The following is a 27,304-nucleotide window of genomic DNA, read 5'->3' as shown; positions in this document are numbered from 1 at the left end:
CAGCAGCAACACGTTCTTCTGTGGATGGACAGACCGCAGAGCAGGACCCCAGCACTGCAGGTGCTCGGTATGAGGTGGAGAATCCCCTGCTGCCCGCGCTGCTGGGGATCAGCTCCATCGGTACTTGGGTAGAACAAGTTTTCCTCCTTGGCTCCCTATCACGGCAGCCACCCGCGGCAGAGGCACCGCACGATCCGCATCCCGCTCCGCTCCCGCCGCGCCGGCGCCGCGGCCGCCCGCAGCCCCGCCATGCTTCGCGTTGGGCCGTACCAACTGTGGGTGGGGGAGTGACACACACCGCGGTGTTGCCCCGGTTCCGGACGCTGCGGCGGGAGCGGAGGGACCTGCGTGAGCCTTCGCACCCGCCTGACCGGGAGCGGCCGCTGCGGCGGCTCCGCTACGGGGCTGCCGGTTACCTTCTCCCGGGTGCCGCCGCTGCCCCCCCTCCGCTGCGGCGTGGAGCATCCCGCTCCACAGGTGTGGAGTCCCGTCGGAGAGAGCCCATCTAGAGCGCAGGGGGACACGCACGGGACGGACAGCCGCATCCCGGGGTGGCGGAGCTGCCGCCCGGCCGCTCTCCGGGCGCCTGCTCCGCCCCGCCGGGGGAAATCCTGCGCTGCCCTCCCGCGCCGCCTCGCACCGCTCCGCGCTCCCTCTCGCTCCTGCGCGGTCCCCTCCCGCCCCCGCGCGTGGTGCCGCCCGGCGCGGGCGGGGCGCGCTGGAGGCGCGGGGGTCGCGCAGCCGCCGCCCCGGCCCGCTCCGAGCCTGCGGCTCCCCCGCTCCGAGCCTGCGGCTGCCCCGGCCCGCCTGGGCGGCGATGCCGACACAGCGGGACGGCGCCGCCGGGAGCACCATGTCGGCTCCGGGCGGCCTCGGGGGCAGCCTCGGCGGGGACAGCGCCCACCAGGTCCGGGTGAAAGCTTACTACAAGGGGTGAGTGCGGGCGCCGAGCCCCGGGGACAGCCGGGCGGAGAGCGGCGTCCGAAGCGGCGCCGCGGTTCGGGGCACCCGGGAGTGCTCCTGGCTCAAGCCCTGGCTATGCCCTGACTTGTAGGGGAGGAGGGAAAGAGCGGAGGAAAAACACTCCACGACCAACCGGCCGTGCTGAAATGGGTGTCAAGCGCAGGGCTGGTGTCAGGGTTCGGGGGGAAGTCGGAGCCACCCTTCTCTGGGGTGGCCGTCCCGGTGAGCGAGGATGTGCTGCTGGAGCAGCCTCTGCCCTGCTCACCCTGCTTCCCTTCGCCCCCAGGTCTTGGCTGCCAGTAATAAGTACATATCCCTTCATAACCCACGCCAGGATGTTTGGGATCCAGCTTTCATCCTGGTCTTTCTATGTTAAGTGATGCTCAGGACTAAAGGAAGAGGATGTTTGTATGAAAACCTGTTTCATGGGTTCTTAGGCTGTTTGCCAGGGACCGAGCGATTTCCAGGGGAGTCTATGAATGGTAGCTCAGATGCATCTACTGTCAATTATGCTTCTGCTGTTAAAACACCCCCCAAAATACTAGATGGCTGTGAAATGGAAATCTGAATTTTTTGTACCTAATTCAGTGGTTCTCCAGCAATAACACACAGAGCTAAAGAAACGTTCTGGCTTGGATTCACAGCCTGTTATTAAATAGTAACAGTTACGGGACTTAATAAGTTTCAGTGCAAGGGTTGCCAGTAGTTCATTGGGCCATTAAGTTTGAGGGGAGGTGATCTAAGTGGAAAACAATGTAGGTTGCATTTTTGGATTAAGTGTGAACAGGACGCTCTTGATAGCTTCCTTCCAGTTATGTGTGTTAAGCACAGCACAAGAAGAGGTGTAATAATTTTCAATATTTACTCTCTGCTATCTCTGGCTGTGTAACTTTAAGGAGAGGTATAGAAACTATGCTGAGCATTTGGTATTTGCTGCTGTGTTTGGTTTCTGGCTTGTGTCTGCTTTGGGGCTTTTCTTGACAGAAGTCTGTAGAGACTGGCCCAGTCTGTGGCTTTAAAGGACATGTGAGACACTGTCAAAGTATGTGAAATTCGGAGCTCTTTGTTTCACAGTCCCTTTCATCCACTTTTTCTTAAGGAAGCAAAGATGCCCCTGGCTATCAGCTGGTAGAGGTGTTCATTTGGTCAGTGAACTAAAACGGGAACTCCTCTGGGTGGAAACCATTTATTTTTCTTCTGCTGGGTCAGTTTTAATCTTGATCATTTCCACATGCAATCACATGGATTCTTGCTTTAGCACAGGGAGGAAGCAGCCCAGGGTTGTGGGAGTGAGGAAAAGAATCTGCTCCATTGGGCAGGAATGCTGGCTCATGACACTGGTAATAATTTCACAGGCACTGGAATGTTTCCTTTGAGTCTGTCCATTGCCTTTCTATCTGTTAATGCAGTTATCAGTTTAATAATGGCATTGAGTCACAGAGGGTGTTGGTTAACCATTGTGAATACCAACAAACTAACAAGCTGAATGCCTTAGTCATGATTTATTTTGAGATGCAGGCAAATTATTCTCTCCACTTTCTTACAACAGAAAGTCTCAAGCCCCTTCTCAGACTTGCACTATCAAGTGGATATCAAAGCCAAACATTTTACCTGCACTTACCCTGAAATGACTCTGAGACTGAGAACTGAATGCTGATACCAAAGGCAGCTTTTCCCCCGTTCTTCAAATAAACTGTCTCAGAGCTGGATCGAGGAATTAATGGGAAACAGTGTTAATCAGGAAGCGTTAATCTCTCCTAATTTCCTTTTAATGGAAGCATTTAAGTGGGTTGTAGAAGTTATTGGGAAAGTCTGGCTGTGAAGGTCTTTTCATCTTCCAAAAAGAGTTTCTGGTTAAAAAGAAAAAGAAACAAAAAACCACCAAGCCTACCCAACCCAGCCACTTAGAAGCACAGATTTGTTCTTGTTTGGGAATCTGATAGTCGGGATACTTGCCTGGGGCAAAGAGCCGAGCCTGAATCCCCAAAACCCGGCTGGGTCTGGCCAGGAGCCCAATTGCTTTGCTCAGCCAAGACAAAGACTTCACACAGGACCCTTTGAAGAGTCTTTGTTTCATTGAACCTTGCAGTGCTAATTCTTTATCTTAAATTCATGAAATATGTTAAAATAGGACGAGAAATTTTCCTAAAAAAGAGCACAGATCATGAGAATAAGAGGATGGGGAATTCCCAGAGACTTGGGAATTAGGGCATTAAGCTGAGCTTTTCCAGGTATTTCCTTCTCTCAGTTCAACTGTGCTTATCTTCCACATAGGATTGGTTGTTTAAAATTCTTAAAATAGTGTTACATATTTTAGAGAGTTACTGTGATCTGTGCGGTGTGTGTAACAGAGATTCCTGAGGGGGGTTTTAGGAATTCACTTTGTTACTCCAGAGGTGGATTTTTGTTGATACAATACCAAAATATAGCAGCTCCGAGTGTGTGGCACTAATTAGCATCTGTAATTACAACAATTTAGCACTCTGATGATATTCAAAGTTTGCCTTTTGTCTTACCTCGTTTGCTGGAGATGCTTTTGGTCAGGTCTGTACAAGAAGTTGTTTCATCATTCATACGTATTTGTAGGAGTAGGGAACAGGTAGGAATAATTCACTGCTCGTGCTCAAAGAATCCTGCAGAATTCATGCTGATTTAAAAAACCAAACAACTGAAATAACCATTTTCCTGTCACGATTAGATCTGCTAGCATGTATTCTTTCAGTGCCTGACATAGATTTTATGCTGGTTCTAGCTGTGTGGGCTGTAATGTAGGTTAGATTTTTAATAAAAAGGGGTAGATACCAATGCTTTGTTCGCCTTCAGCTTGATTTGGGTCAAATGAACAACACACCTGACAGTCCTCTCATGATACATGGTAAACCTGCTTCTTTTTTAATTTTAATTACTTAATTACTTTTGTTGCATGAGTGGAAAAAGTGTGAGGAAAAAATACATTTTAATTGTAAAATCAAAATGTACCTTCATGAAGATTTCCAGAGTATTAATTTCTTAAGGATTCTTGAATTCTTGCATAATTTATTTTTGTCTTTATTTTTCTTGGGCACTTTTTTGATCAGGTCTTCAGTACAGCATCTTCTCTTGTCTGTTGATGATAAAGTTGTTTTTAGAAGAGCATTCATTTTAAGAAAACTTTGAATTAAGCCTGTGAATACATTTTCCCCTCTTGCTGTTTCCATATTGATTTATTTAGCTTTCTGACAATATATTTTTTCCTAGAAAAGCAGACTTGCACAGGGAAAAGCAATACTTTAAATGGCTGTGAATGGCAGTGGCTGCACCTCATGGTACAGAAATGACCCTGACGCAGCAGAATTCCCCAGGAATCCTGTGGGGAGCTTTAATTAGACCTTTTGAAAGCCATAATGACTGGCCCAGGTGTGTGATGCATGTGTGGATATGTAGGTAGCATGTATAATGTGTCTGTACATTTCCCCATACCTAAATAATATGGGATATATGAGGCTGCAGGTGGAAAAGTCTAAAGCAGTAGAGTCTGTTCTTACAGGGTTGTTCTCTCAGGGGAGTTCAAGATCAGAGTGAAAAATGAGGAACAGATATTGAATTGTGTTTAATTGTTTCCACTGGTTTTGGGGTTTTTGTTGGTTCTGGTTTGGATGGTTCTTTTTTTTTTTTTTTTTTTTGTTGAAGGACATTACAACTCTTGGATGATTTGTAAAAGAAACTGAGGAAAGCTGTTTGATCTCAGGAAAGGTGGAAAATATGGTCTTCTATATGTATTTAAAATACGTTCTCTAGTGTGTTTAGATTTACCATTTGCCTTTTCTCAGTCTTCCTATGTTTTATGAAATTTAAGATTTATGTTTTACTGATTCTGATATTTGCAGGATATTGACTCAGACAGGCCTTCTAGTGGTATGAATAAATGATCTTTATTAATATTTATGAAAGATAGAAGTGATAGCATATTCAGTGAAAGTAATTCAGGACAAGTTCTGTCTTGTATATTTGCATGTTTCCTACTCACAGGTCCCTGATTAATACCAATTACAGTGGTGCTAAAACAAATTGTAAAAAGTCTGGTGCTTCCATAGTAAGAGTTAATTGGCACCTCCAGGTGTGGTGGTGCAAAAGGTGTGCTTGAATCAGATTTTCTTCTGATTTCCTATGTGTGCCAAGAGGGGACAAACAAAAAAACTTATTTCACCTTGGAATAGCTTTGTGACAAACATGCTTATTCCAAACAGTGTCTAACCTTATCTTCATCACAAGGAAAGACCTATTGATAAGAACATTTTCCCCACATCTCAGTAAAAGAAAACATTTTTTATCTTTAATTTAGGTCAGCAGGCTATAGTCCATATTCACTTTCCTTTGTCCCTTCATTTGGCCAACTAACTTTAATTTAAAATGCAAAATTTTTTCTCAGTACAGTATAGCTTCTTCCTGGCTTGAGTGCATGCAGCTTTTTCCTAAGGAAGGCATCAGCACTGCTGTGCTGGGGGCAAGAAGTGAGGAGACACCAAGGTGTGACAGCAGAACCATTGTGGGAGTGAGACCTGTGCCAGCAGCAGTGTCAGGGCCATCAGGGCAGTTCAAATGGCACAATAAAGCAGTGGGGAGACCTGTAACCTTTCAGTTCCTGTGTTATGTAGATATTGCTTGTGGAACCTTGTTTGTACTTGACATCATCTTTCTCTTTTAATGTTGCTGTTGGCTACAGTTCTCTGAAAGACTCATTACTGTCTGCTATAGCAGAAGAGATATTCCAAATTATTTGGTAACTCTTTGATACATATCCTGCTAGAGATATTAGAGTAGAAATTTGGAGAACACACTTAAATTCTGAAATAATTAAACTCTTCTTTTTTTCTAAAGGAAAACTGGTGTGCTACTTAAAGATACCAACAAGGAGTAAGAGATTGATTTTTTTTTTTAATTTGGTACTAGCTTTTACTTCAGAGATGTGAAGAGATTCCAAGGCTGTTCAGTACATCTTAACATTGTGATTTTTCCTTTTTGCTGCAGTACAAATAAGTCTATTTTAAGTGAGCTTGAATCATCACATCTGAAAATGTGCTGAACAGATTTTCCTAATATATATATAATTTAATCTTCAGTTTTTGCTGAAGCATCAGTGAATTATCTCAAAAAGTGTGGTCTGTAACTTTCTGCTTTTCTGGTAGTAGTAGTCATTTAACAAACTCTACTGGCTAGTTCAATACCAGAAAGCCCTGCAATGTAAATATATATGAATATAAACATAAATACTTTGGCTTCTCAGCACTCTTCAGAACTAATTTTTTTATTTAAGAAGATATTCTGCAGTGAATATATCTGTGCTAAAATATGAATCCAGGAAGGAATGGTGAACTTAGTGGAGCTGCAACTAAGCAGTGCCTGATTTCCTTCCCAGAAAAACAGGAAATACAGGTTAAGGCTTTGCCTGCTAATCCAGGCTTGCTGTGTGGTGGCTGCTGTGTCTGTGACAGTGACACACTGTCAGATCCTGTCGGATCCACCTGCTTGGCACTGGGCTCCCAGCTGGTGTTTTGGTAAAAGATGTAAAGGGAGACCTTTGGGTCTGAGAAAAGAGTTTGCTGGGTTGGATGGATGTGACTGGGGCTTTCAAATAAAGCCCCATTTGCTGTAAATGACTGTGCTGTGTCTAAATACTAGGGTCCAGTTGTTGTTTGTTTTGCATTTTGTCTCACGTGGAAAGAACAGGAGGGATTCCTCTCCCAAATCATGTAGCAGCTTTTTGACTGCTTTATTCAGATTATTGAAGAGATGTTGTGTTTATCCTGGGCACACATCTGCTGTACATCCTGGAGCCTGTCCCCTAACTAAACCTAACCCAACTGATGATGCTCATAAATCCAGAAGCTGCCTCTCTGTTCTTCCACAGTGCTTAGAAATTGCCAGTTGATTTTATTCCTGCTGCTGCTCTCAGAGGAGCCTCAGGCAGGCAGTTTGGTTTTTGTGTGCTCTCTGCCCCTCCTGAGCAGCGTTCCGGTTCCATAACCACAGCACTTTATGTTAAGTCACCTTCTTGATCTCAATCTGCCCATGCACACGATGATTTAAAGATATTTAACTTGCTGCATACTACACTTCAGTCTGGTAGGAACCTTGGTGGGATTTCTGACCAGGTAAAAACTCTGTTGTTTCATTATTTTTTTAGCTCCCCCAAGCAGTCCTGGGCACTGGCACCCACCAGAGCAAATCCAGCTGGGGGAGGTTTTTATGGGAAGATTCATCTGGTGGCTCAAACATGGAGCTTTTATGCTGTGTTTGAGGAGTGTGTTGTAAACAGCCTTCCTCCCTCCTCTAACTGTGTCCCAACTCCTTTGCTTAAGGGTCTGAGCCCTGTCACCTGTACCCCTTTAAGGCCCAGCCAATACAATGGGCCAGCATTTTTTGCTAACATATTAAAACCAGGTTAACTCACTTTTATTTATCACAGAAGTACCCATTCTGCAAACAGTAAAGCAGTACATTTCAATTCTAAGGGTATGGCTCTCTGTCAGCCTTCCCCTTCATTGTGTGAAGCCCCACTCTTCTTTAAAGGCACTTTGAATATTTGTACATGCCCCCAGATCTGCTAGGAAATCTGTTTAGTATTTGTCATTAATTTTTCATAACATCTACACAATCAAAATTTAGTTGGAGTTGATGTATGTGTTTTTACATTTTGCTACTAATAACTAAATAACTGTTAAAGAGGAAGTAAAACCAGAAATATCTTTTGAACATTATTCAAACTTTTGCAGCATTTAATTCTTGAGTTTCCACTGGTGTAAGAGATCTAATTTCTCTGTGTGGTTAATGTCTGCTGCAACTCACTTCATAGTTACTTGTGGGCATGAAATCTGAGTTTTTCTGAAGCAGATACCTGGAGGATTAAATGTCAAGTAATAAAAATCACTTGGAGCCTGACTTTGCTATAAGAAGGGAACTTCGATACTTTATTTTACTTTAACATTTTGGATGAAGCTGCATCAGAGATGAGATTAGTATTAGTGGTGTATGGAAGGTGTTAGAGATGATGGTCAGTGTTATGTTTTGTGGAACAGTTTCTGAAGTTCATTTTTCTCTTTCCCAGGGACATCATGATAACCTATTTTGAGCCTTCCATCTCCTTCGAGGGCCTGTGCAGTGAAGTTCGGGACATGTGCTCCTTCGACAACGAGCAGCTTTTCACCATGAAGTGGATTGATGAGGAAGGTAAGTCAGTGCTCATTAATGCATTGCTCAGCTTGCCAGCTTTTCTGTCCCTTTCATCTTTTCCTTTCCCTCTGCCTTCATAGGATAAGCTAATAAAACATAGAATTGACTCCAAAAATAAGTTATCCAATGCCTTCTTAAGTAGAGCTTAATGAAGAGGTATTTGTTTCACTTAGTGTGTAGCTTGCTCTCTGTCTTTATAAACCAAACAAGACCTCAGTGACTACAAAAATGTTAATTCAGTGTTAGGATTTCTTATGAAGACAGCAGAAAGGACTCCTTTATAATGATGAAAATTCCCTTTATATCTTATATTTTTGAAAGTTAAACAGAAATTAAGTTATACAAATTGCAGTCCTTTTCTAAAATATTGATATCATTTAATGTATAGTTGAGTTGTATGTGTAACCAAAACCATTATATCTCAAGTGTTTTTATCACCTGTTACTTTAGCAACCTAAAGTCTATTAACATATAGCTAATAATAAAACTTCTTCCAACTACTAATGATGTGTGGTAACTTTTCATCAAAGTGCAGTTGACTGAGAACTCATCTTTAGTGCTTACATAATGGATCTTAAAGTTTACCTTGGATGAAAAAAGTCCAGAGTCTGTTCTCCCTGTTAGCAGATATCATCCATTGAGCTGTGTGTGTACAGTAGTAATTTTTTTGAAGGTTATTTGTAGGTTCTGTTTTCTCAGTGGAATTAGTTCATCCCACACATAGGTTTTGAGCTACAGCTACAAGGAAGAGCCCTCTGAATGATGAGATGGCTGTGGAGTTGTTTTAGCTGATGCAGTACATAAAAGGCTGCAGTGTGCAGTGATTTGTTGGCTGTGGTTGGTGTTTGCATGCAGCCATCAGCACAAATGGTGCTTGTGGAACTGTTTCCTTCCATTCCAAATTGGGCTGCTGCCAGTTTATTCAGCCTAAAGCTGAACGTGGAACAAAGCTGATTTTTGGAGGTGCCATATAGGCAGGTGTGTTGAAGATTAAGTGGTCTTGGGAGTCTGAGCAGGTGGGGTTTTTTCTTCTCCTCGTCATTCCAAAGTTATTTATGCCAGGCAGATGCAGTACAGTAAAATAACAGTGTTTATGACTGAACTGTGCAGCAGAGCTACTGGGAGTTGAACATTTACTTTATAATATACTGGCTGTGTTGTTTTATCATCAGTAAGATAATGGACTCCTCACTGCAGTGGAAGAGTCACTCATAGCTGGAAATACATATATTTTTTTAATAAATATTTTGTACTGATTCAATAATCTACTTGAAGCCACAGTTTGTTCTCTCTCAATTTCAGCTCCTTAATTAGAGATAGATTTACTTAAGAAAGGAAGGTTGTGGTTTGCCTGAACTATTTTCATGAGTAGGATTTGATTTTCACAAGCAATCCATGTTTGCTTAATCATTGACTTAAAGTTTAATGTCAGTGGAGAAAAAGTTAATCTGCCAATGAGGAATGTATTTAAAGCAAATCCTCCTGTCTTTATTGTGAATAATTCCTGCATGGACAATACATGGCTTCTTGCCAAGCTCCCTGCCTCTTCTCTCAGCACCACTCTGTAGTGTTTTCAGTTAATATTCTTTCTAGAAACCTGGTTTGCTTTACTGGAAAATGCCTGTATCACATCCTCTCCACCAACCTGAGGTTCACTGTTAGCATGAGGAAATGTGTGCTGTGGGCTGGTACTGTTACACTGTTACTCATGGTTTTTATAGTCTGAGAGAAGATAAGGGGTCTGGGGCATCACTCCTTCCTGACCAAACTGGATTTACCCGGACACTGAGGTTTTGATTTGTCATGTAGTAAAAGCGTTTGCAAGGTAAGGGCTTCATGTGTAGCTACTCTGATTTCATAGAGGCAATGGCACACAAAGATTTAATTTGAGTGCAGTCATTTCCAAAATCTTCAGATACAACTGGAAAATAGAATGAACTTGATTTAATTTTAGACAAATTTCTATTTTTTCCATATATGGTCAGTTCAGCTTCACTCTGCCTTCTGAAACATCCTGTGGGTTGGACACTGGCCTTGTGTGTCTTCAGTCTGTTTCTCACTATATAACTCAAAAGTAAATCTTTTCCTATGTGTCCCAGCTGTCTTTAGCTGCAAAATTTGTGCTACTCAAGCCTGTTGAGAGAGATGTCTGTAAACCTTCTGTTCTGAGTTTGCTTGTTCTTGAGACCCTCTTTTGCTTCTGCCAAAAGGAAACACAGAACTGTTTGCACAGGTGTCGGAAACAAATGAGGAAAAACTGGTTTGTTGATTCTCATAGTGAGTCTGAGTAAATACAATTGTTCCTTCTCCTCCCACTGCACAGTGTCAGTTTGTGCTGTGGGTGGGCACTGTGGTGTCCAGCTCTAGGGGGAAGTGGTTTGGTGGAAAATGACTGGTGGCTTCAAGGACACATCTGGATGATTTTGATGTGTAGGAAACAATAAAGACAGAACTCTGAAAATGGACCATTTACATTTCTTATTTATATTTTTTGCAATAGCATAGAATGCACAGGACCACAGAATGGTTTGGGTTGGAAGGATGTTACAGATCATCTCATTCCACCCCCTGCCATGAGCAGGGATCCCTTCCACAATCCCAGGCTGCCCAGAGCCCCATCCTGTCTGGCCTTGGACACTTCAGAGATGGGACAGCCACAGCTTTGGTGGGCACCTTGTGTCAGGGCCTCCCCACCCTCACAGGGAACAATTTTTCCCCATATTGGATCTAAACCCACTCTCTGTCGGTGTGAAGCCCTTCCCCCTGTCCTGTCACTCCGTCCCTTGTAGACAGTCTCTCTCTTCACATTCCTTATTGGCTCCTTCAGGTCCTGGAAGGCCACAATTAGGTCACCCCAAAGCTGCTCCAGGCTGAGCTGTCCCAGCCTTTCCTCATAGCTGAGTCCCCATCCCTGTAATCAGCTCGGTGACCTCCTCTGGGCTGGCTCCAGCAGGTCCATGTCCTTCCTGTTCTGGGGAAGATACATTGGAACAAATGCATTGTGATACATTAGAAACAAAACAAATTCTCTGGAAAAGCTTCTGTGGGGTGAGTGGAAATACCTCCTGCTGCTGGGTGTGTGGTGGCACTGAAAAGCTGTAGCAGTGGCTGTATTAATTTGGATGCCTTGCAATGTAAAACACAAAGAGAATAGTTAATGGTCTGTTTCTGACTGTGGCATTGACTGAGGACTCAAAGCAGTAAAACTTCCAGACTGGATCCAGTTTAGCTGGGATGGAAATGATTCTGCCTTCCTCCAGTTTGGTTACCCATAGCCAGTTTGCCACTTAAAGACATGGAAAGTGCTATTTCTGTTAAAAATTAGGAATATGGAAGGGCAGACCTGCTGTATGGTATTTGGGCTAAAAATGAACTGCTCATGCTGGAGGACAAGCAGAGATAAATCCCTTGTTCTTGCACAGAACATCTTGTATAGATGAAGAGGGGGGAAAAAGTTGAGCTAGTAACTAGAAGTATTTTCTGTCTTTGGGGCAGTGATGATTGAGACTCAACATTGTTTTTAAAATGTTTCAGTTACAGTATTATTTTGAAAAAGGCTTATTCTTTTAGGGGGCTAATTTTTTAATAATGTTACTAATCTGCATCTGGCACCAAAGAAAACAGAAAAGTTTGAGAAACTATATCATCAAGGATTTGGTATGTAATTTAGTCTGCACCATCACAAATGGTCAACAAAACTGCAGTTGTTTTATTAAAAAAATAAGAAACAAAACCAGCCAACTCCCACCTTTCTTTTGCCTTGGAGTCCTTTCTTTAAGGAATTTTATTTCAAATAGTTGTGCGAGTGTGAAAGTAGTAGTTACAAATCAGAAAAACAGGGTGTTGCACTTAGAACATTTTATTTGTCCAAAGTTTCCATTGAGGTTTGAGGAGAGACTGGAGCTCTAGCTGCTTTTGCAGCTCCTGGTGCAAGGCTTGGCAGTGCTGAAGCAGCTGTGAAAATAGAATTGACTCAGTTTTAATTAAAACTCCATGAAATAAAAGGTAATCTTAGGTGCTGGAATGCAGCCTGCACCTCCTGTACTGAAATAATGTGTGACCATGCTTGTAGCAATGATGTTTTGTTGTTATGATCTGCTTGCCTCTTGGGAATATCCCATATTTTTATTTTCCCTGAAAGAATTCATATGACTATTTTCAGATGTACTCTTTGAACAGTGTTAAGAATAAATACTACCACATTTGAGAATATTGGATTTTTTTTCTACAATAATTGTCCTGGAACCAACTGTGAGTGAACTACTGAATGGTATGGAACTGCCTGGGTTGAGTTTTGTGCTACTTTCTTTCCACAGGAGATCCATGTACTGTTTCCTCCCAGCTGGAGTTAGAAGAGGCCTTTAGGTTGTATGAACTAAACAAGGACTCAGAGCTTCTGATCCATGGTAGGTGAAATTTACTGAAATTTCCTCCTGCTCGTGTTTGTACCTGTGAATGAGTGGAATTCTTACCTTCCATTCCTGTGCCTTTCACACCCTTCTCCCCTCAGGCCTGTGGCCATCCTGGCAAGGGATGCTGATGACCATTCACTGTGCTTTTAGCTCTTCTTTTTTTAATTAAGGAAGAAAAAAGTATTTTGCTGTTAGTTTATTCATGAAATCCAGCCTCTGTTTCTTCATTCATTCAGCCTTACTGGCATCAAATGGTAGAAGTGATAAAGTACAATTTATTTATTTATTAGAGTTATACATTATCCTGAAGTTGATTATGAATAAGTGCTTTAGAGCAGCATCTCTATTAGGGAAGAAAATTAATGAGCTGAATTTGTGATGGCAGATTAATGAAAAGTTCGACTTTTCAAAAATTAAGTACTTCAGTTTTAAACTTAATAATATCACGCCCCTGTTTAATGTGTAGTTGCTCAATTTTTGTTGTTCAGGGTTATTGCCTATTTTGGCAGCTTCTCCAGAATATTTTTCTAGCTATTTGCAACTTTTTATCAGTAGAAGGTCGATCTTGGTTTCTCAGAAATGAGAGCAGAAAAGTCATTATGAAGTGTTGGTGTGTTACTACAGAGTCTCAACAGGCTCCTTTTCTTAAAAAGATACCAAATATCTAGTTTATCATCAGCCCATTTGAAAGGAAAAGACAGTTTTCCAGCTTCCCACAGAGAGTTTTTAAAAGGGGAAGAGTATAATTTGTAGATAGATTGCACTGCTTCTGTGCAGATCAAATTTTTCATCTGCCCTTTCCCCATTAATTTTTGTGTTTGATAAGCTTCTGATTAAACTGGCACCAGGGCTGTCTGTCCACATTTATACTTCTCTCTGATGGCTACTGAAGCTGAATAAATTGTAGAAGATGGATAGTGTTACTGAAGCTAAATAAATAGTGGGGGAAAAAAATTCTTACATATTCAGCATCCTCTGAAACTGTTAGGACACTGTCATATAAAACATTGATAGTATTTAGAAATCTTGACTAACTGTGAAGATTGGCCACATGAAAAACCAAAATCATTATTTTTCTAGTTACTGTCATTAAGAAATAGCATCATTTATTCTGCTTTTTGAGTGTATTTCACATGTATGTCACTGCTATGCCCAGCAAAAGGGGTTTGTGGTGGTTTGCAGCTCATCTGTTCTTAAAGAAGGTTTTGTTGAAGTGCAGTCAGTTTTATTCTCTAGATGGTTGAATGCACTTCAGGAGTGTTGTATTGAACCCAAAAGATTTATTTTCTGTCTGAAATGAAAGCTAATCAGAAGTTAATCAGAAGTTACTGTCTTTCTTGCAGTGTTTCCTTGTGTCCCAGAGAGGCCTGGCATGCCTTGTCCAGGAGAAGATAGTAAGTAGACATTTCAGCTAAGAAACACAGAAAATCAGTTCAGATTTCCTGTCTTAGCAGATTTTGATGTTCTTTGGTTTGGCATCCTGCACTTATGAATATTAATAATGCAAATCTGTAAAAATCAAATATTTAAAAGGAATAGGAAATCTTGCTAAACTTAATGTTTTTCACTTCTGAATCATTGTTAATAAGCATTTCACATTCCTGTTAACTATCCATGTCACTCTGCTTTCCTTGCTTTTGCCTCTTCATTCATGACAGTTTTTTATCCTATTCCTGTCTTTTGGGAATTTGCCAGATTGCTGGCTGACAATTGTGAGCAGAGGCTTGCAACCAATGATAATGATTTGTCATGTCACTATTTACACATCTGTGGTTAAATAATTTGAAATTGATGTTTGGGTGCTATCAGGAGGATTCTCCAAAAACCTCTAGTGAGTTAACTGTTCTAGACATTAAAGAGCTTATTTCCCCCCAGTCTTAAAGTTTGATAAAAAAGGGTGTGTCTGTTATCTGTTATGCACACAAGCATCTGCCAGCTTGGTGTCCAAATCTCTGACCAATCCAATCTACATGTGCATGATTAAAAGTTAACTTGAGCAGAATGGGTAATGCTGGTTATCTGAAAAATGAGGTTGCAGACTAAATCAGAAAGATACTTACAGCTCAGTGTAGTTTTTCATATCTCTGTTTTCAGTTTTGGTTTCTGACATGCCTCAAGTAATGAAAAATAAAGTAATAGTTAAAAAAAAGAAAAATAAAAATTATTAGTGGCAGCTGTGGATTTAAAACACTGAAGGATTTGTCAAGTAATCTTATAAATCAGGACATGCTCCCAATTCACCTCCCTTCCTCCTTTCCCTTCCCCACAGCTTCTCCCCAAGTTGAGCTGAGGTATGTGTATTCTTTGCACACAAGTGCTTGTATTGTTTGGACAATTTACCTTCTTTTGACTCACTGTTCCTTTTAACTTCAGAAAAATCAGAGTTAATTTTGAGTTGATCAGGATGTTTTACTTCAAATGTTCTCCAAAAAGTAAAAACAAAAAGGAAAAAAGATACTTGGAGCATTCCTCTGTTTCTGTAAGGAGCAGGAGTGAAACTTTACAAGTTACTGTGCAAGAAACCTCCAGGAGAAGATGCTGTAGCTCTGTGTTTGTGTTTATCTGGATATAATCCTGTGTTTTTCCTCTTAGAGTCCATTTATCGCCGAGGCGCCCGCCGGTGGCGAAAGCTCTATTGTGCAAATGGTCACACTTTCCAAGCCAAACGATTTAACAGGGTGAGACTCTTGTTGGGTACTTAAAGCCATGATACAGGGATGTCTTATTTTCATAATGGTGATGCCACTGCCTTGAAAAGTTATCAGGTAGCTTTATTCTCATTTTTGTTGTTTGTCTATACACTTCTGGTAATCCTGTATCTTTAGGAAATTTAGGCATTATGAAATCATCAGGATTGAAATAGAAAAAAATGAAATAAATTGGTTGCAATTCACTTTACATATACTCTGAAAGCATCATGTCAAAGCTCCTGTCTTCCATTAAAACCTTCCCAGAGGGCAAACTGGAATGTATTAGATGGCTAAAAGTAGATATTCAGTTTTTCAGCTTCTGGGAGTAAAATAGTCTGAGCTTGCTTATGATGCACAGACTTGTCTTTCATGACTTTTAAAGGAGAAAGCTGAGATGTTTCTCCAGGCAGCCTGTTTTTGGTGCCATGTAATCAACTGAAAATAACAAACCATTCGGAATGTTTTCAGGAAGCAAGGGTCAAATATAATTAGCTGAGGACCAAGAAGGCTCTGCTGTATTTAAAAACATCAACAGCAAAAACCAAACCCAAAATATTTGAGGAAGTCAGGTCCCTTGACAGCTTCAATAATCTTTTCTTCTTCTCTAAGCTTAGTGTATTGTGTGCTTAAAGCTTGAGATCGTCTCCACTAAACTTCATCTTGAGCATCCTCATGTCTAACTTCAGCTTTTTTGTTGTTTTTTGACCTCATCTGGGTTAAAGGCTGTCAAGGCACCAGTTAAATCAGTTAAATCACTCTTGCCTCCATAGGCACCCTGTTTCATGGACCTTTGGAGTTGTTTTGTGAATGTCCTTCAGCGAGTGGTGACCTTCCCATTTGCATTGTCTGGTTGTTTAAGGTGCTGAAGCTTCTGCTCTCCTGCTTTCCTCTGTAAGGACTCACTACAGGGAAAACAGGAGATGAGCTTGGTTAATGCACGTGTGGCTGGCCAGTTTTATTGCTCATTTTGCTCTGTGCTGAGCTTGGTTGGTTTCTGCTTGCAGAGAGCTCACTGTGCCATCTGCACTGACCGGATATGGGGCCTGGGGCGCCAGGGCTACAAGTGCATCAACTGCAAACTCCTCGTGCACAAGAAGTGTCACAAACTTGTCAACATTGAATGTGGTCGACACACACTACAGCCAGTAAGTAAAACTGACCTGATCAATTGTCTGAAAAAAGCAGCAACCAGCCAATCCAACAAATAACCCCCTCCCCTCATTTTATGCTCTTGGTTTGCAAACTGCAGCCTGCAAATAATCACAGTAGTTGAAACATAATTTTTATGGTTACCATGACTTTTGCAAGAAAGTTGGGATTCACCAAGCAAAATTGCAACTTCTAGCAAGACAGGATCCTAATCTGCACATCTGACATTATTTCCCTTGTCACATATAAGGGGCAATTATCCCATCCTTCACAGGGACGTTGCATAGCCTGTATATATGTACACACTGTTTTACATCTTCAAAATGGATAGGTGGAGTAAATTCTCTAAATATCTGATAAATTATTGGATTATTTCCCATTTACAGCAAAGGAATATGAAGAGCAGAAATTTTGACTTTTCTCCCAAGAAATTAAATCATTTCAGTTCTTAAGTCCCAAGAAAAATTGAGGTTATTACTGCTCCTGGTTTAATAAAGCAGACAGCTTCAAGTCTATATTTTGGGAATTCTTTTGATATAATTCTTCTTTAATATATGCACTGCTGAAGGACTTGAGTTTTTCTATGTCATGACCTCCAGAAAAGAAGGAAAATAAAGAATGCAGTTTTTTATTTAATTGTGTGTTTTAGTAACTATGTTGGCTAATCAAGTTAAAATGTAGCTAGATTATATTCCTCAGGGCTCATTAATTTCATTTATTGATTCTAAAATAATGTGTCTGACACTTGGACAGTGTATTACAAAAATCCTGTTTATGTTTGCAGGAGCCAATAATGCCTATGGATCCATCATCAGTGCATTCAGATAATGTAGAAACAGGTAAGATCAATAATGTTTTTCTTTAAATTACTATAAATTGCTGAAAAGTAGACTTAGAAGTAAAATTATTTTTAAAACCCTTCTTTACTTTTTAATAGAATAAGAAAAATAAGACTGTTTCTTAATGCTAAGGAGGATAGAAATATAATAATTTCAGTTTTCGTTATCTTACCAGTTTCAGAAACTTGACCAAACAAAGAAAAATTTATTCAGTCAGTTACATTTAGTAAGCTGAGTACTTCAAATGCCATGATCAGACAAAAAAACTCAAAACCAAACATGTTTATTCTTGTGGCAATCACAGTGATGGTCCTGATGCCAACCTATTCATTTTGAATACTTGCAGTGAAGCATTTAAACTGTGTTTCTGTGACTAATGGAAGCTTTTAAACTCTTTCTCTGACTGGAAATCTTAAGGAAGAAGAAAATCTTGTTGTGTTGCATCAGTCTAATAAATTTTTCTTGCCCCTCCAGTGATACCATACAATCCCTCAAGTCATGAGAGCCTGGACCATGTTGGTGAAGAAAAAGAGGTAAGAAATCTTATCCAGGATAACTGTTCATAGAATCGCAGAGTATCTGAAGTTGGAAGGAACCCATGAGGATCTTCAGAGATCTTAAAGCCTGTGTGTCTCAATTTCAAGAAATTAGTAGTTTAATTTGCCACAAGCTGAAAATTAGCACAGAGGCCACATTTGGGTTGCTCCTGAGATGTGTGCATGTGTGGCTTGCATGCTGCTTTATTTTGAAATAAAATAAGGTTGAGTTGAGATGTGTTTTGATTGAGAAAGTGTTCTGAATTCTCCCAGTTTGGTTAATTTCTTATCTGCCAAGACTCCTTTGCCTCCTTTGTTTCCCAGCACATTCCTTTCCAGGACAGTACAGTCTTAAGATAACAAGTGTTAATTGAATTACTTGTTTATTTTAATTTTGAAATGTTGCTTGAAATGCTGACTTTTGCAGTTGCTGACGCTGGCAAGGCTGTTTCCTCATTTCAATGCATCTTTATCCACAGGCAATGAGCATTAGGGAAAGTGGCAAAGCTTCCTCCAGTCTGGGCCTGCAGGATTTTGATTTGCTGCGGGTCATTGGAAGGGGCAGCTATGCCAAAGTGCTGCTGGTGCGGCTGAAGAAAACCGAGCGCATTTACGCCATGAAGGTGGTGAAGAAAGAGCTCGTCAACGATGATGAGGTGGGCAAGGTGTTCCCAGTCGGTTGGGCAGCTCTTCCAGACAGCTCCAGTGTCCCCCAGGAGGAGGGAGCCAGGTCTGGGCTGCAGCACTCAGTGAGAATTCTGCATGTGGCTTCTGGTACTGCTCTGTAGGAGGTTCACGAGGCAGGTCACCAGGTGGAGTCTGATTTTCATGAGTTCAAGTCTGGGTTTTTGGCACAAAGAAATCTCACCATGTTATTTTATTACTTGTTAAATCAGACCTCCATCTTAGCAATTTTTGCACAGTGATTAGTGCAAACTTGTCAGAAATTGCACTATTAAACTGCTAAAAAGTTCTTGTTACTGAGGATTTCCCTTGGGTTTCTTAGGACTACTCTGAAAACATTGGAGTGACTGTGGCTTGCTGTCCAAGAGCTTCTGCATTTATTTCTCAGTCTACCATTGATTCCTTCTGCATTTCTTAGTGCTATTTTATATTTCCCTGCACCAGTTTATCTTTTATAGATCAGTGTGTTTTCATTCCCAAGATGCTTACACAGTGAGGCTAAGAGTAGAGGACATCCAGGAAATAAAAAGTATGTTATCAGCTATTGCCTCACATTTCAGACCTGTAGAATATTTCATTTCTTGCAAGTAAAACCAAGGCAGCAAAGCTCTTGAATGTCTTTGTGCTAATTGTCATTAATACTTGACCTAAGAAGTGCAACAATTCTTATCTAAATGTCACTTTTCTTCAAAAAAATAGGATATTGATTGGGTTCAGACAGAGAAACACGTCTTTGAACAGGCCTCAAATCATCCCTTTCTGGTCGGACTGCACTCTTGCTTCCAGACAGAAAGCAGGTAAAGGTCATAAATTAATAATAAAACAGTCTTATTAAAAACATTTGATCCTATCAGGCACCTCAAAGGCCTAAATTTACAGCATAAAGTGTTAGGTAGCAAAGTCAATGTTTTGTAAATCTTTGTAATATTTTGTGATCCAAATGCCATGTGCATCTAAGGTTTCAGATGGGGACAATGTAAAGTACTGGTAGATGTGCTGGGAAGGATTCTGGGCAGGAAGAGAAGTGCACCTAGTAGGAAAAGAGGGATTGAGAATATGTGATAGAAGAGAATGTAGAATGGAAGGATAAAAAGGCTTGAGAAGATGAAAATCAAAAATACAAAAAGCAAGGAATAATTGTCTCAAACTTGCCTGGATTCTTTGAAGACAAATCTGTGAGCAAGACTCAGAAAATAGAATGTGAGTTTTCAAAAGAAAAACCAGGTAATAGAGATGAAAATTATTATTTTTCTATTCTGTACAGTAATAGAAACTGATGTGGCTCCATACAGTCAGTCACATGTGTAGTAATGACAAGCAGTACCTGTAATGGATGAGGAATATGGGAACATTACATTCCTTTGGCAATGAAGGAATTATCTAGAGAAACTTTGTATACTTGATTTTTAATTTTGGGAATTTATTCAAAGGAGGGGAAAATGGTAAAACCAGTTGTGGTGCCAGAGATGGGAGGAGTAGAAAGGGCAGACCTGTAACATCTCCCACCTGTTTCAGCTGTGCACACAATCATTGGTAACAATCCTGTGTGTTCCAGGTTATTCTTTGTTATAGAGTATGTCAATGGAGGAGATCTGATGTTCCATATGCAGAGGCAGAGGAAGCTGCCAGAGGAACATGCCAGGTGTGTCTCATTCCAGATTTCTTGCATCAAAACAGTGGTTTCTGACACAGTGCAGCAGTGCAGAGATTATAAGGGATGAGCCAGCAAATCCTCTCCAGATGTTAAGGATTTAAGAAATGTGAAACTGCATCCTCCTTTTGCTGCTGCAAGCCACCGTGTTTTTGTTTCAAGAAGGAACTGTAATAGGAAGCATTTAGATGCTGTTTGCATTGGCATTATTCTGTATGACTTCAGTCTGCTATTTTTTTCTAGAAGAACAGTTTTTTGGTTTTTTTTTTCATATCTAATGATATCAATGTGTTTCTTGTACAACAACCACTACCAGCTGTCCAGGCAAATGCTGAGTTCTTGGTGCATATGCTTAATCTCAGATGGTGAGATGAAAGGGATGATTGCAGGAGACATTACTATTAACTAAAGGCAACTTTTGAAGTGCATAGAAACATTTGTATGATTATAAACAATTTGCCACTTCTCTGCGTAAAAATTGAGGTTATGTATAGAAAATATCATACTCCCAAGACTGTGTTATTGTGCTTTTGGGTTTTGATTACTTAATCAGTATATCTTTCTACACTAGGTTTTATTCTGCTGAAATCAGTCTAGCACTGAACTATTTACATGAGCGAGGGATAATCTACAGGGATTTAAAACTGGATAATGTGCTCCTAGATTCTGAAGGGCATATTAAACTCACAGATTATGGCATGTGCAAGGTAAGATCTAGTTTCTTGCTAACCAGAAAAATCAACAATTAAGAAATTGTTGTAAATTAAACAATGTGGAGCCTTGAAAAGTGAAATGTCAAGGTCTCTCTTTGTACACAGTGCACACAGGCTGTATATTCATTTCACTTCCACGTGTGGAGAAAAGGCAAATGCCAGAGTGCACAGGCTACACTTACATAAAGCTCCTGGATCAACTCGTCTGGGAGGGGTTGGCTGAAATAGTCAGGATAAGGTGATTTCAAAAGAGGTTGAAATGATCAGTCACTTGCTCTTGTTTGGATTCTGTGGCACTGCCCATATTCCCTGGGAAAACTTTTGTCACTGCAAAGACACTGGAGCATGGCTTTGACTTTGCCGTGGAATTGCCGTAATGTTGGTTATTCAAGACTTTATTAATTCAAAGTGAAGCTCTTAGCAGAGGAATGTTGGATCTTCAGTTAATTGTAAAGTATTTTCTCCCCATCTTTTCCTAAAGGAGGGTCTGAGGCCTGGTGACACAACCAGCACGTTCTGTGGGACTCCAAACTATATTGCACCTGAAATTCTCCGGGGAGAGGATTACGGTAAATGGAATTCTTGTTGCTACTTTCTAACTTTCACCTTATCTCTTCTTATTTGAGCTGTTTAAGCAGTAGAAAGTAAAAATCTCCATTAGACACATGATCATTCTTGTTTCCACATCCTGTCTGAAAAAGTAATAAAGCCTTCAAAACATCACACAAAGCAAATGAGATACTCTGAATTGCACATTTTAAATTCTTTTGAACAGTCTTGAAGAATAGCTTGAGTCTTCCAAATTTATTATTGTTTATAACTATTTTAGATTCTACTAATGATACACTTGCAGTCTGGAATTGTATTTGGTTTTGGAGCTTTACATTTGGCAGCAATGATAGATTAGATACAAATTCATTGCAAAAAGGGCTAGATAGTAGATGTCCCTTTATGTATTTTTTTTAATTTACCATCTTATTTCAATCAAATACTTCTTTCATGCTGGCTGCTTATCACAAGCTTTCTAGGCCAGCCAGACTGTATCAGCCCCAGCCTGGCTACTGGGATTTCTTTAGCAGTGAATAGTAGGGGAGATATGCTTTGCTCCATCAATGACTGACTTGCTGCTATTACGACTCACACAGTTCTTCCTTGGCCTTATCTCCCACCCTGGATAATGCACTGTTGGTTAGTAATGACTAGGCTTAAATATTATCTAAACCTTGGTTAAGGGCTTAACACCAACCTTTAACCTCTTTGCATTTCCTCTGCAGAGCATCTCCTCCTGTTGTGTACATAATGATCCACGTAATGTCTGCTGTAGTCCTTATCTCCTTTATTCAGCTAATTGGAAAGACTGGCAATACTTACATTTTTAACTTATTCTTCTCTGTTTTTACCCCCAAAGGTGTTGGTATTTTTGCTGTGCAATATCTCCAGTGGTGTTTTCTCTCTTGAATTCCAGGCTTCAGCGTGGACTGGTGGGCCCTTGGTGTGCTGATGTTTGAGATGATGGCAGGCCGGTCGCCGTTCGACATCGTCGGGAGTTCTGACAACCCTGACCAGAACACAGAGGATTATCTCTTCCAAGGTAAGTGCCATCAGTGTTCCTACACTTCAGTGCTTTGCTTCTGCTTAGCCTTTAAACTAACTTCAAAGATGCAAAGGCTGATGAAATCTTGTTTTCTTGCAGTAATTTTGGAAAAACAGATCCGAATTCCGCGATCCCTCTCTGTGAAAGCAGCGGGTGTTCTAAAGAGTTTCCTTAACAAGGTAAGGGCTGATGTGCTTTATCTGCCTTATACAGAAACAGGGTAGAAAAGGTGAGAGCCTAAAGCAGAATTTCAATGGGGCTGGGGGCCCTATTCTCGATACTTCTCTTAAAATCTGAAGCTCCTGGTTCTCAGACTGGAATTATGAGTAAATTCCAAAGTGAAAGGCATAGAAATGCTCCAAGTGATTTTTTTTTAACCTGGAGGATTGAACAAATTTACCAGATTTAGTTTGGTTCTGAGAGAAGCAGCTTAGCAAATCATTTGGACAGCTTCTGATGACTTCCTGGAGGGAGATGCAGAGGCAAGATGTGCTCACTGCTTGCTGGGGAATCTCTCAGAGCCAGAAGGTGCACGTGTGGTAGTGGATGATGAGTCTGAGCACTTGCTGGCTTTTAGTGAGTGTTATGTGAGTGGGAAGAAAGAGATACAGGAGAAACCAGTTTTGGATAAATTATTCTAAGGAAGTCACACCATTCACTGCACACTGTTACAGCTCCCTGGTAGTGTGTGCATGTTTGTGCCTGGAAATGGAATTGTCTTGTTAAAATAAACTTCTTTCCACAGTATTTACCAGGAGCTGCAGTTACTGCCCCAGTGTGATCTCCTGGCATAACCTGTTCAGGGAAGAGCAAGGGAAGGTGGGGGGAAAGAATGAAATTCAATAGTACTCTAACCAAGCCTGCTCTAAAACCTGTGGAATGTTTAACATGTCTGAATGAAAATGAAGAAAATCAGCATAGTCAGTTTTATAAAATTCAGTTAAGGGCTTCCATATATTCCTCCCTATTTCAAAGGGTAAATTTGAGCAGTTTCCAAAATAAATAATGCTAATTTAGTTCTTCAGCATTCCTTGTAACTCTGGTGTTTCATTTCTCATGAGATTTGTAACATTGGCATTTTATTCATGTGTAGGCTGTGGCATTCATTTAGAACTATTTTCTCCTTGCACAGGATCCAAAGGAACGCTTGGGCTGCCATCCTCAGACAGGGTTTGCAGATATCCAGGGCCATCCCTTCTTCCGCAACGTGGACTGGGATCTGGTAAGTGAATGCCCCTCCTTGCCTGAGGATCTCTGCATACAGTGACAAAGTTGTTTTGAGCCCAAGAGAGGACCTTAAGCTCAAAAACATTAAGCTCTTAATTTATATTGTACCAAAATTACCATACACAATCTTTTTTCCCTTTTACACACGGTAAATGCAGTAGATTATTAGAATGATTGTAGAAAGTATAAAAAATAAACTTAATATAATTTCCAGCCTTGTTTAAAAATAATTCAATATGTTGTAACTCATTCTCAGTGTGACTAAGTGCATTTATTCTTAGATGGAGCAAAAGCAAGTGGTGCCTCCATTTAAACCAAATATATCTGGAGAATTTGGTCTGGATAACTTTGATTCCCAATTCACCAATGAACCTGTGCAGCTCACTCCAGATGATGAGTAAGTAATGTAGAATTTAAGAAGTTGAGAGAAGAGAAGAGGCTTTTTTTAAAAACTTGTTTGGGTGTTTTATATTGATAGTAGTCAGGTGAGATTATCCTGGCTGAAAAGCCTTTATAAAATGCATGATAATGTGCTTGATTTTGGTAGTGGATTTGTGGTTCCTTACTCTTGAGAGGGCCTGATTTGGGATGGGGAGGGAAGGACCTTTCTAGTTTGATTGAGCTGCTCCTGTTCACATTTTAGGAATTTTTATAGGGTTTTATATAACATTCACATAGTATGTAAATATAAACAGTGTATATTAAATGTTACCAACATTTATGTTAATAAACATAAATAGTGTATATTAAATGCAATCCAACTTCCTTCCTCATCCCTTTCTAAATGCAGACTGTACAAATTATGTTTAGAAAAGTTGCTGATGCAGGTGCAGTTTCTGTCACATCCTAATGTTTTCAGGTCCTTACAAAACTGACTGTTTAGGGCAAGTTTTGAAACTGCAAACCTTGCAGACTGCTTTGTGAGTTAGTGAGTGAAGCCCAGTCACTGCTTTTGAGGGGTTTTGTGTTTTGGTACCATTATTGGGGTTAAAAGAACCCAGTGGTGACTATAAAGGTAGAGAGGGAAATTTTCTCAATTGCAGTCTACTGAACAGTTTAAATTTAAAGTCAAACTATCAGTTAATGTTATCTCTTTAATTTTGCTCAACTAATGATTGTTTTCTAATCCTAATAGTGATATTGTGAAGAAGATTGACCAGTCTGAATTTGAAGGCTTTGAATACATAAATCCTCTTTTGATGTCAGCTGAGGAATGTGTCTGAATTCTCCATTTCTGAACTGTGCCAATTGTTACTCCATTTATTTCTGCATGGATAAACATCTCTCCATTTGGATGCACTTGCATAAAATGAGTAACTCAACATCCTGCCCTTGCCACCACCTAGTGTGAATTTTCTTTTTGTATTGATTATTGTCCAGGACAGTTGTTATGCTGAACCTTCAGCTACCACATTTAAAATGTTAGAACTTTCTAACAATTTTGCCAAATTTGAATTGTAGTACAGGAGTTGGTCTCTGGGGCTCCTGACTGAACAAAGGGTCTGACTGTATAGTTTGCCAGTACAGTGTTCTGAGCAAGGAAAGGTTTTCAGTGCTTAATGAAAACAAATTGCATCAGGTGATGTAATAAATTATCCTTCAAGGATTTCAGATTTTTTAGCAAGATAAGTAAGAACTTATCACTTCTGTAGTTCCAAATCTCTTGTCTCTGAACATCTGATTTTCCTGTTCTAGACATAGAAATTAGAGCTTTATTTGTGCCCTTCAGACTGAAATGACAGCAAAGAGAGCAGATATTTACACTGAATAGGTCAAGACTGGCTGCTTTGGTGGGGAATATTGATCCTACCCTGAAGGAGACTATTAACTCCATATCAGAATTGGCAGATTTTGCTCCAGCACTCACACTAGGAATTGTACACTGATACAGAGAGTGCCTTCCTAGCCTGGCCCTTCCAGCAAGGGTTGGACAGGGCATCAAGTGTCAGTTTAATGAAAGAATTCTGTTAACTCTTTGAGAAGGTAAAAGCTGTACAGAGTAATTCAGCAGTAATGGGCAGCTAATACTGAACCTCATCCTATTTATTGCTTTTATACTTGCTGTCTTAACTGCATCAGAAGTGCACACGGTACAGCCACAGCCTGGAAAAGGGCATTGGTTCCTTTTTTATCCTACTGCCACACTGCTGAGAATGAGCTCCACTTTGCCAGTGGAAAAAGCATATCTAGAATAAAACAGGTGCTGTCCACAATGACTCCCTTACTTCTGCCCTTAGAGATGGTGATCTGTACTCACAAAGCTGAAATGTTTGGCAGGCTCAAGGAAAGCAATTGAAAGCATGGGTGGAACTAGGACTAAGAAGTGTGTTTCTTACATTTCATGCTGGTAAGCAGTGTAATATACAGCACAGATAATTCTTATTTTTAATGCTAAAGCAATAGTTATGAATGTGTTGGGCTGAAGAAATGCCAAATGCATCACTTTTTTTTTTATTATTATTTTGGGGAAAAGGGATTAAGAGACACTGAGGGAAGGAATCTGTGTTCTGTAAGAGCTGTAAGAGAAGATAAGTGTCACTGAAAGCAGATCTGAGAATCTGTAAGCACAAGTTGGCAAATGTTACCTGAAGCTTTTAGTAGACTTTTGCTTGGCCAGTGTCTTTCTGTGAAAATCCTTGTATGGCAACACTAATTTCATAGCACAAGTTTTCTGGTGTATGTCTGTTCACTTCCATGTCAGCTGCAAGCAGAGAGATTGCACAAATCCACACTGGTGTCATGGTATGAGATTTAGTTCATGTTTTTATTTGCAATGTGAATAGGAAACTCTTTAATATTGGGCTGAGTTTCCAAAACTGAGAAATTATTTGAGGGGCTTCAGTTTCAGGGAAGCATTGAACCTCCTCGCTGCAAAAATCAGGTTTCCTTAAATTCAAGTTGCATCTTTTCAAATGTAAAATATCAGAGTGAACCTTCCTTTAAAGAGCAGCTAATGAGGTCAAGTGAAATGCTTTACATGCAGTTTGAAAATGGTGATTGTTTAGCCTCTGACTCCTGTACCCACATGATCAGTTTAGACATCAGGGCATAACTGATATCAAACCTGGGAATCATTTAAGGCAAACAAGAAAAGCCTTGTCTCTACAGTGGCATAATTTCCTACAAGGTATTAAGGGAAATGGCTTCATGTAAGGAAGGACATTTCTGCCATTCATCACAGAAGAGTAAAGCAAAAGTTAACTTTTTTTAAAATGTCACAAAAAAACCCTTTTACTATTTACATATCTAACCATTAAGAACATTGCAAAGTGACAAATATCTTAAATTACAGTAAATCCATTTTTACACTTTAATTTTCTCCAAAGTGCCATGATATTAACTGTTATTTTTCATTGTTAAGCATACAGCAACTATCATAAACATTCAGAAGGGACATTGGGTGTAAACATTCCAGTGCAGTAGGTTTTGTTTTTTGGAGAACGTGTCTGCATCAGAAGCATGATGTATTTATGTGGAGTAACCTCTTTTTTGTACACGAGTTGGATTCCTATGGGTGCTCTGCTAGTTAATATTGTCACTACTATTTTCCTGTTTTATGTGGAATATGGTCTTGAACGTTGTTGTGTAATCATTTCCTTTATTTGTGCACACTTTTTACTTTAAATAAAACATTTAT

General features: G+C 40.4%; 1 protein-coding gene across 3 annotated transcripts; it reads left to right on the top strand.

Moving 5' to 3' along the window:
- The first annotated feature begins 797 nt into the window (after positions 1–797).
- Positions 798–27,304, top strand: PRKCI (protein kinase C iota). Of its 3 annotated transcripts, none has more exons than XM_054282704.1 (18): positions 798–933; positions 8,048–8,169; positions 12,489–12,578; positions 13,928–13,978; positions 15,177–15,262; positions 16,279–16,419; positions 17,208–17,262; positions 17,737–17,795; positions 18,278–18,454; positions 19,182–19,279; positions 20,038–20,124; positions 20,705–20,840; positions 21,328–21,415; positions 22,312–22,437; positions 22,540–22,619; positions 23,573–23,662; positions 23,949–24,064; positions 24,803–27,304. In XM_054282704.1, the coding sequence occupies exons 1-18, from the start codon at positions 818–820 to the stop codon at positions 24,888–24,890; spliced, it is 1,806 nt and encodes a 601-aa protein (XP_054138679.1). In that variant the 5' UTR covers positions 798–817; the 3' UTR covers positions 24,891–27,304. The 3 variants fall into 3 exon arrangements, with proteins under 3 accessions (XP_054138679.1, XP_054138680.1, XP_054138682.1); XM_054282705.1 differs by lacking the exon at positions 798–933 and adding an exon at positions 4,678–4,695; XM_054282707.1 differs by lacking the exons at positions 798–933; positions 8,048–8,169; positions 15,177–15,262 and having other exon boundaries at positions 12,490–12,578.

The sequence above is a fragment of the Melozone crissalis genome, unplaced genomic scaffold, assembly GCF_028551555.1.
Source record: "Melozone crissalis strain CALT ecotype California unplaced genomic scaffold, PUWL_Pcris_2 ptg000034l_1, whole genome shotgun sequence".
NCBI classification, from domain to species: domain Eukaryota; kingdom Metazoa; phylum Chordata; class Aves; order Passeriformes; family Passerellidae; genus Melozone; species Melozone crissalis.
The sequence above is the reverse complement of the archived record's forward strand: the minus strand, read 5'-3'. Positions and strand labels throughout refer to the sequence as shown.

Coding starts and splice junctions, on each gene's coding strand:
- PRKCI (XM_054282704.1), top strand. CDS start 818: ATGCCGACACAGCGGGACGGCGCCGCCGGGAGCACCATGTCGGCTCCG. Junction 22,438..22,539: donor AGAGGATTATCTCTTCCAAG/GTAAGTGCCATC, acceptor GTTTTCTTGCAG/TAATTTTGGAAAAACAGATC. Junction 22,620..23,572: donor TAAAGAGTTTCCTTAACAAG/GTAAGGGCTGAT, acceptor CTCCTTGCACAG/GATCCAAAGGAACGCTTGGG.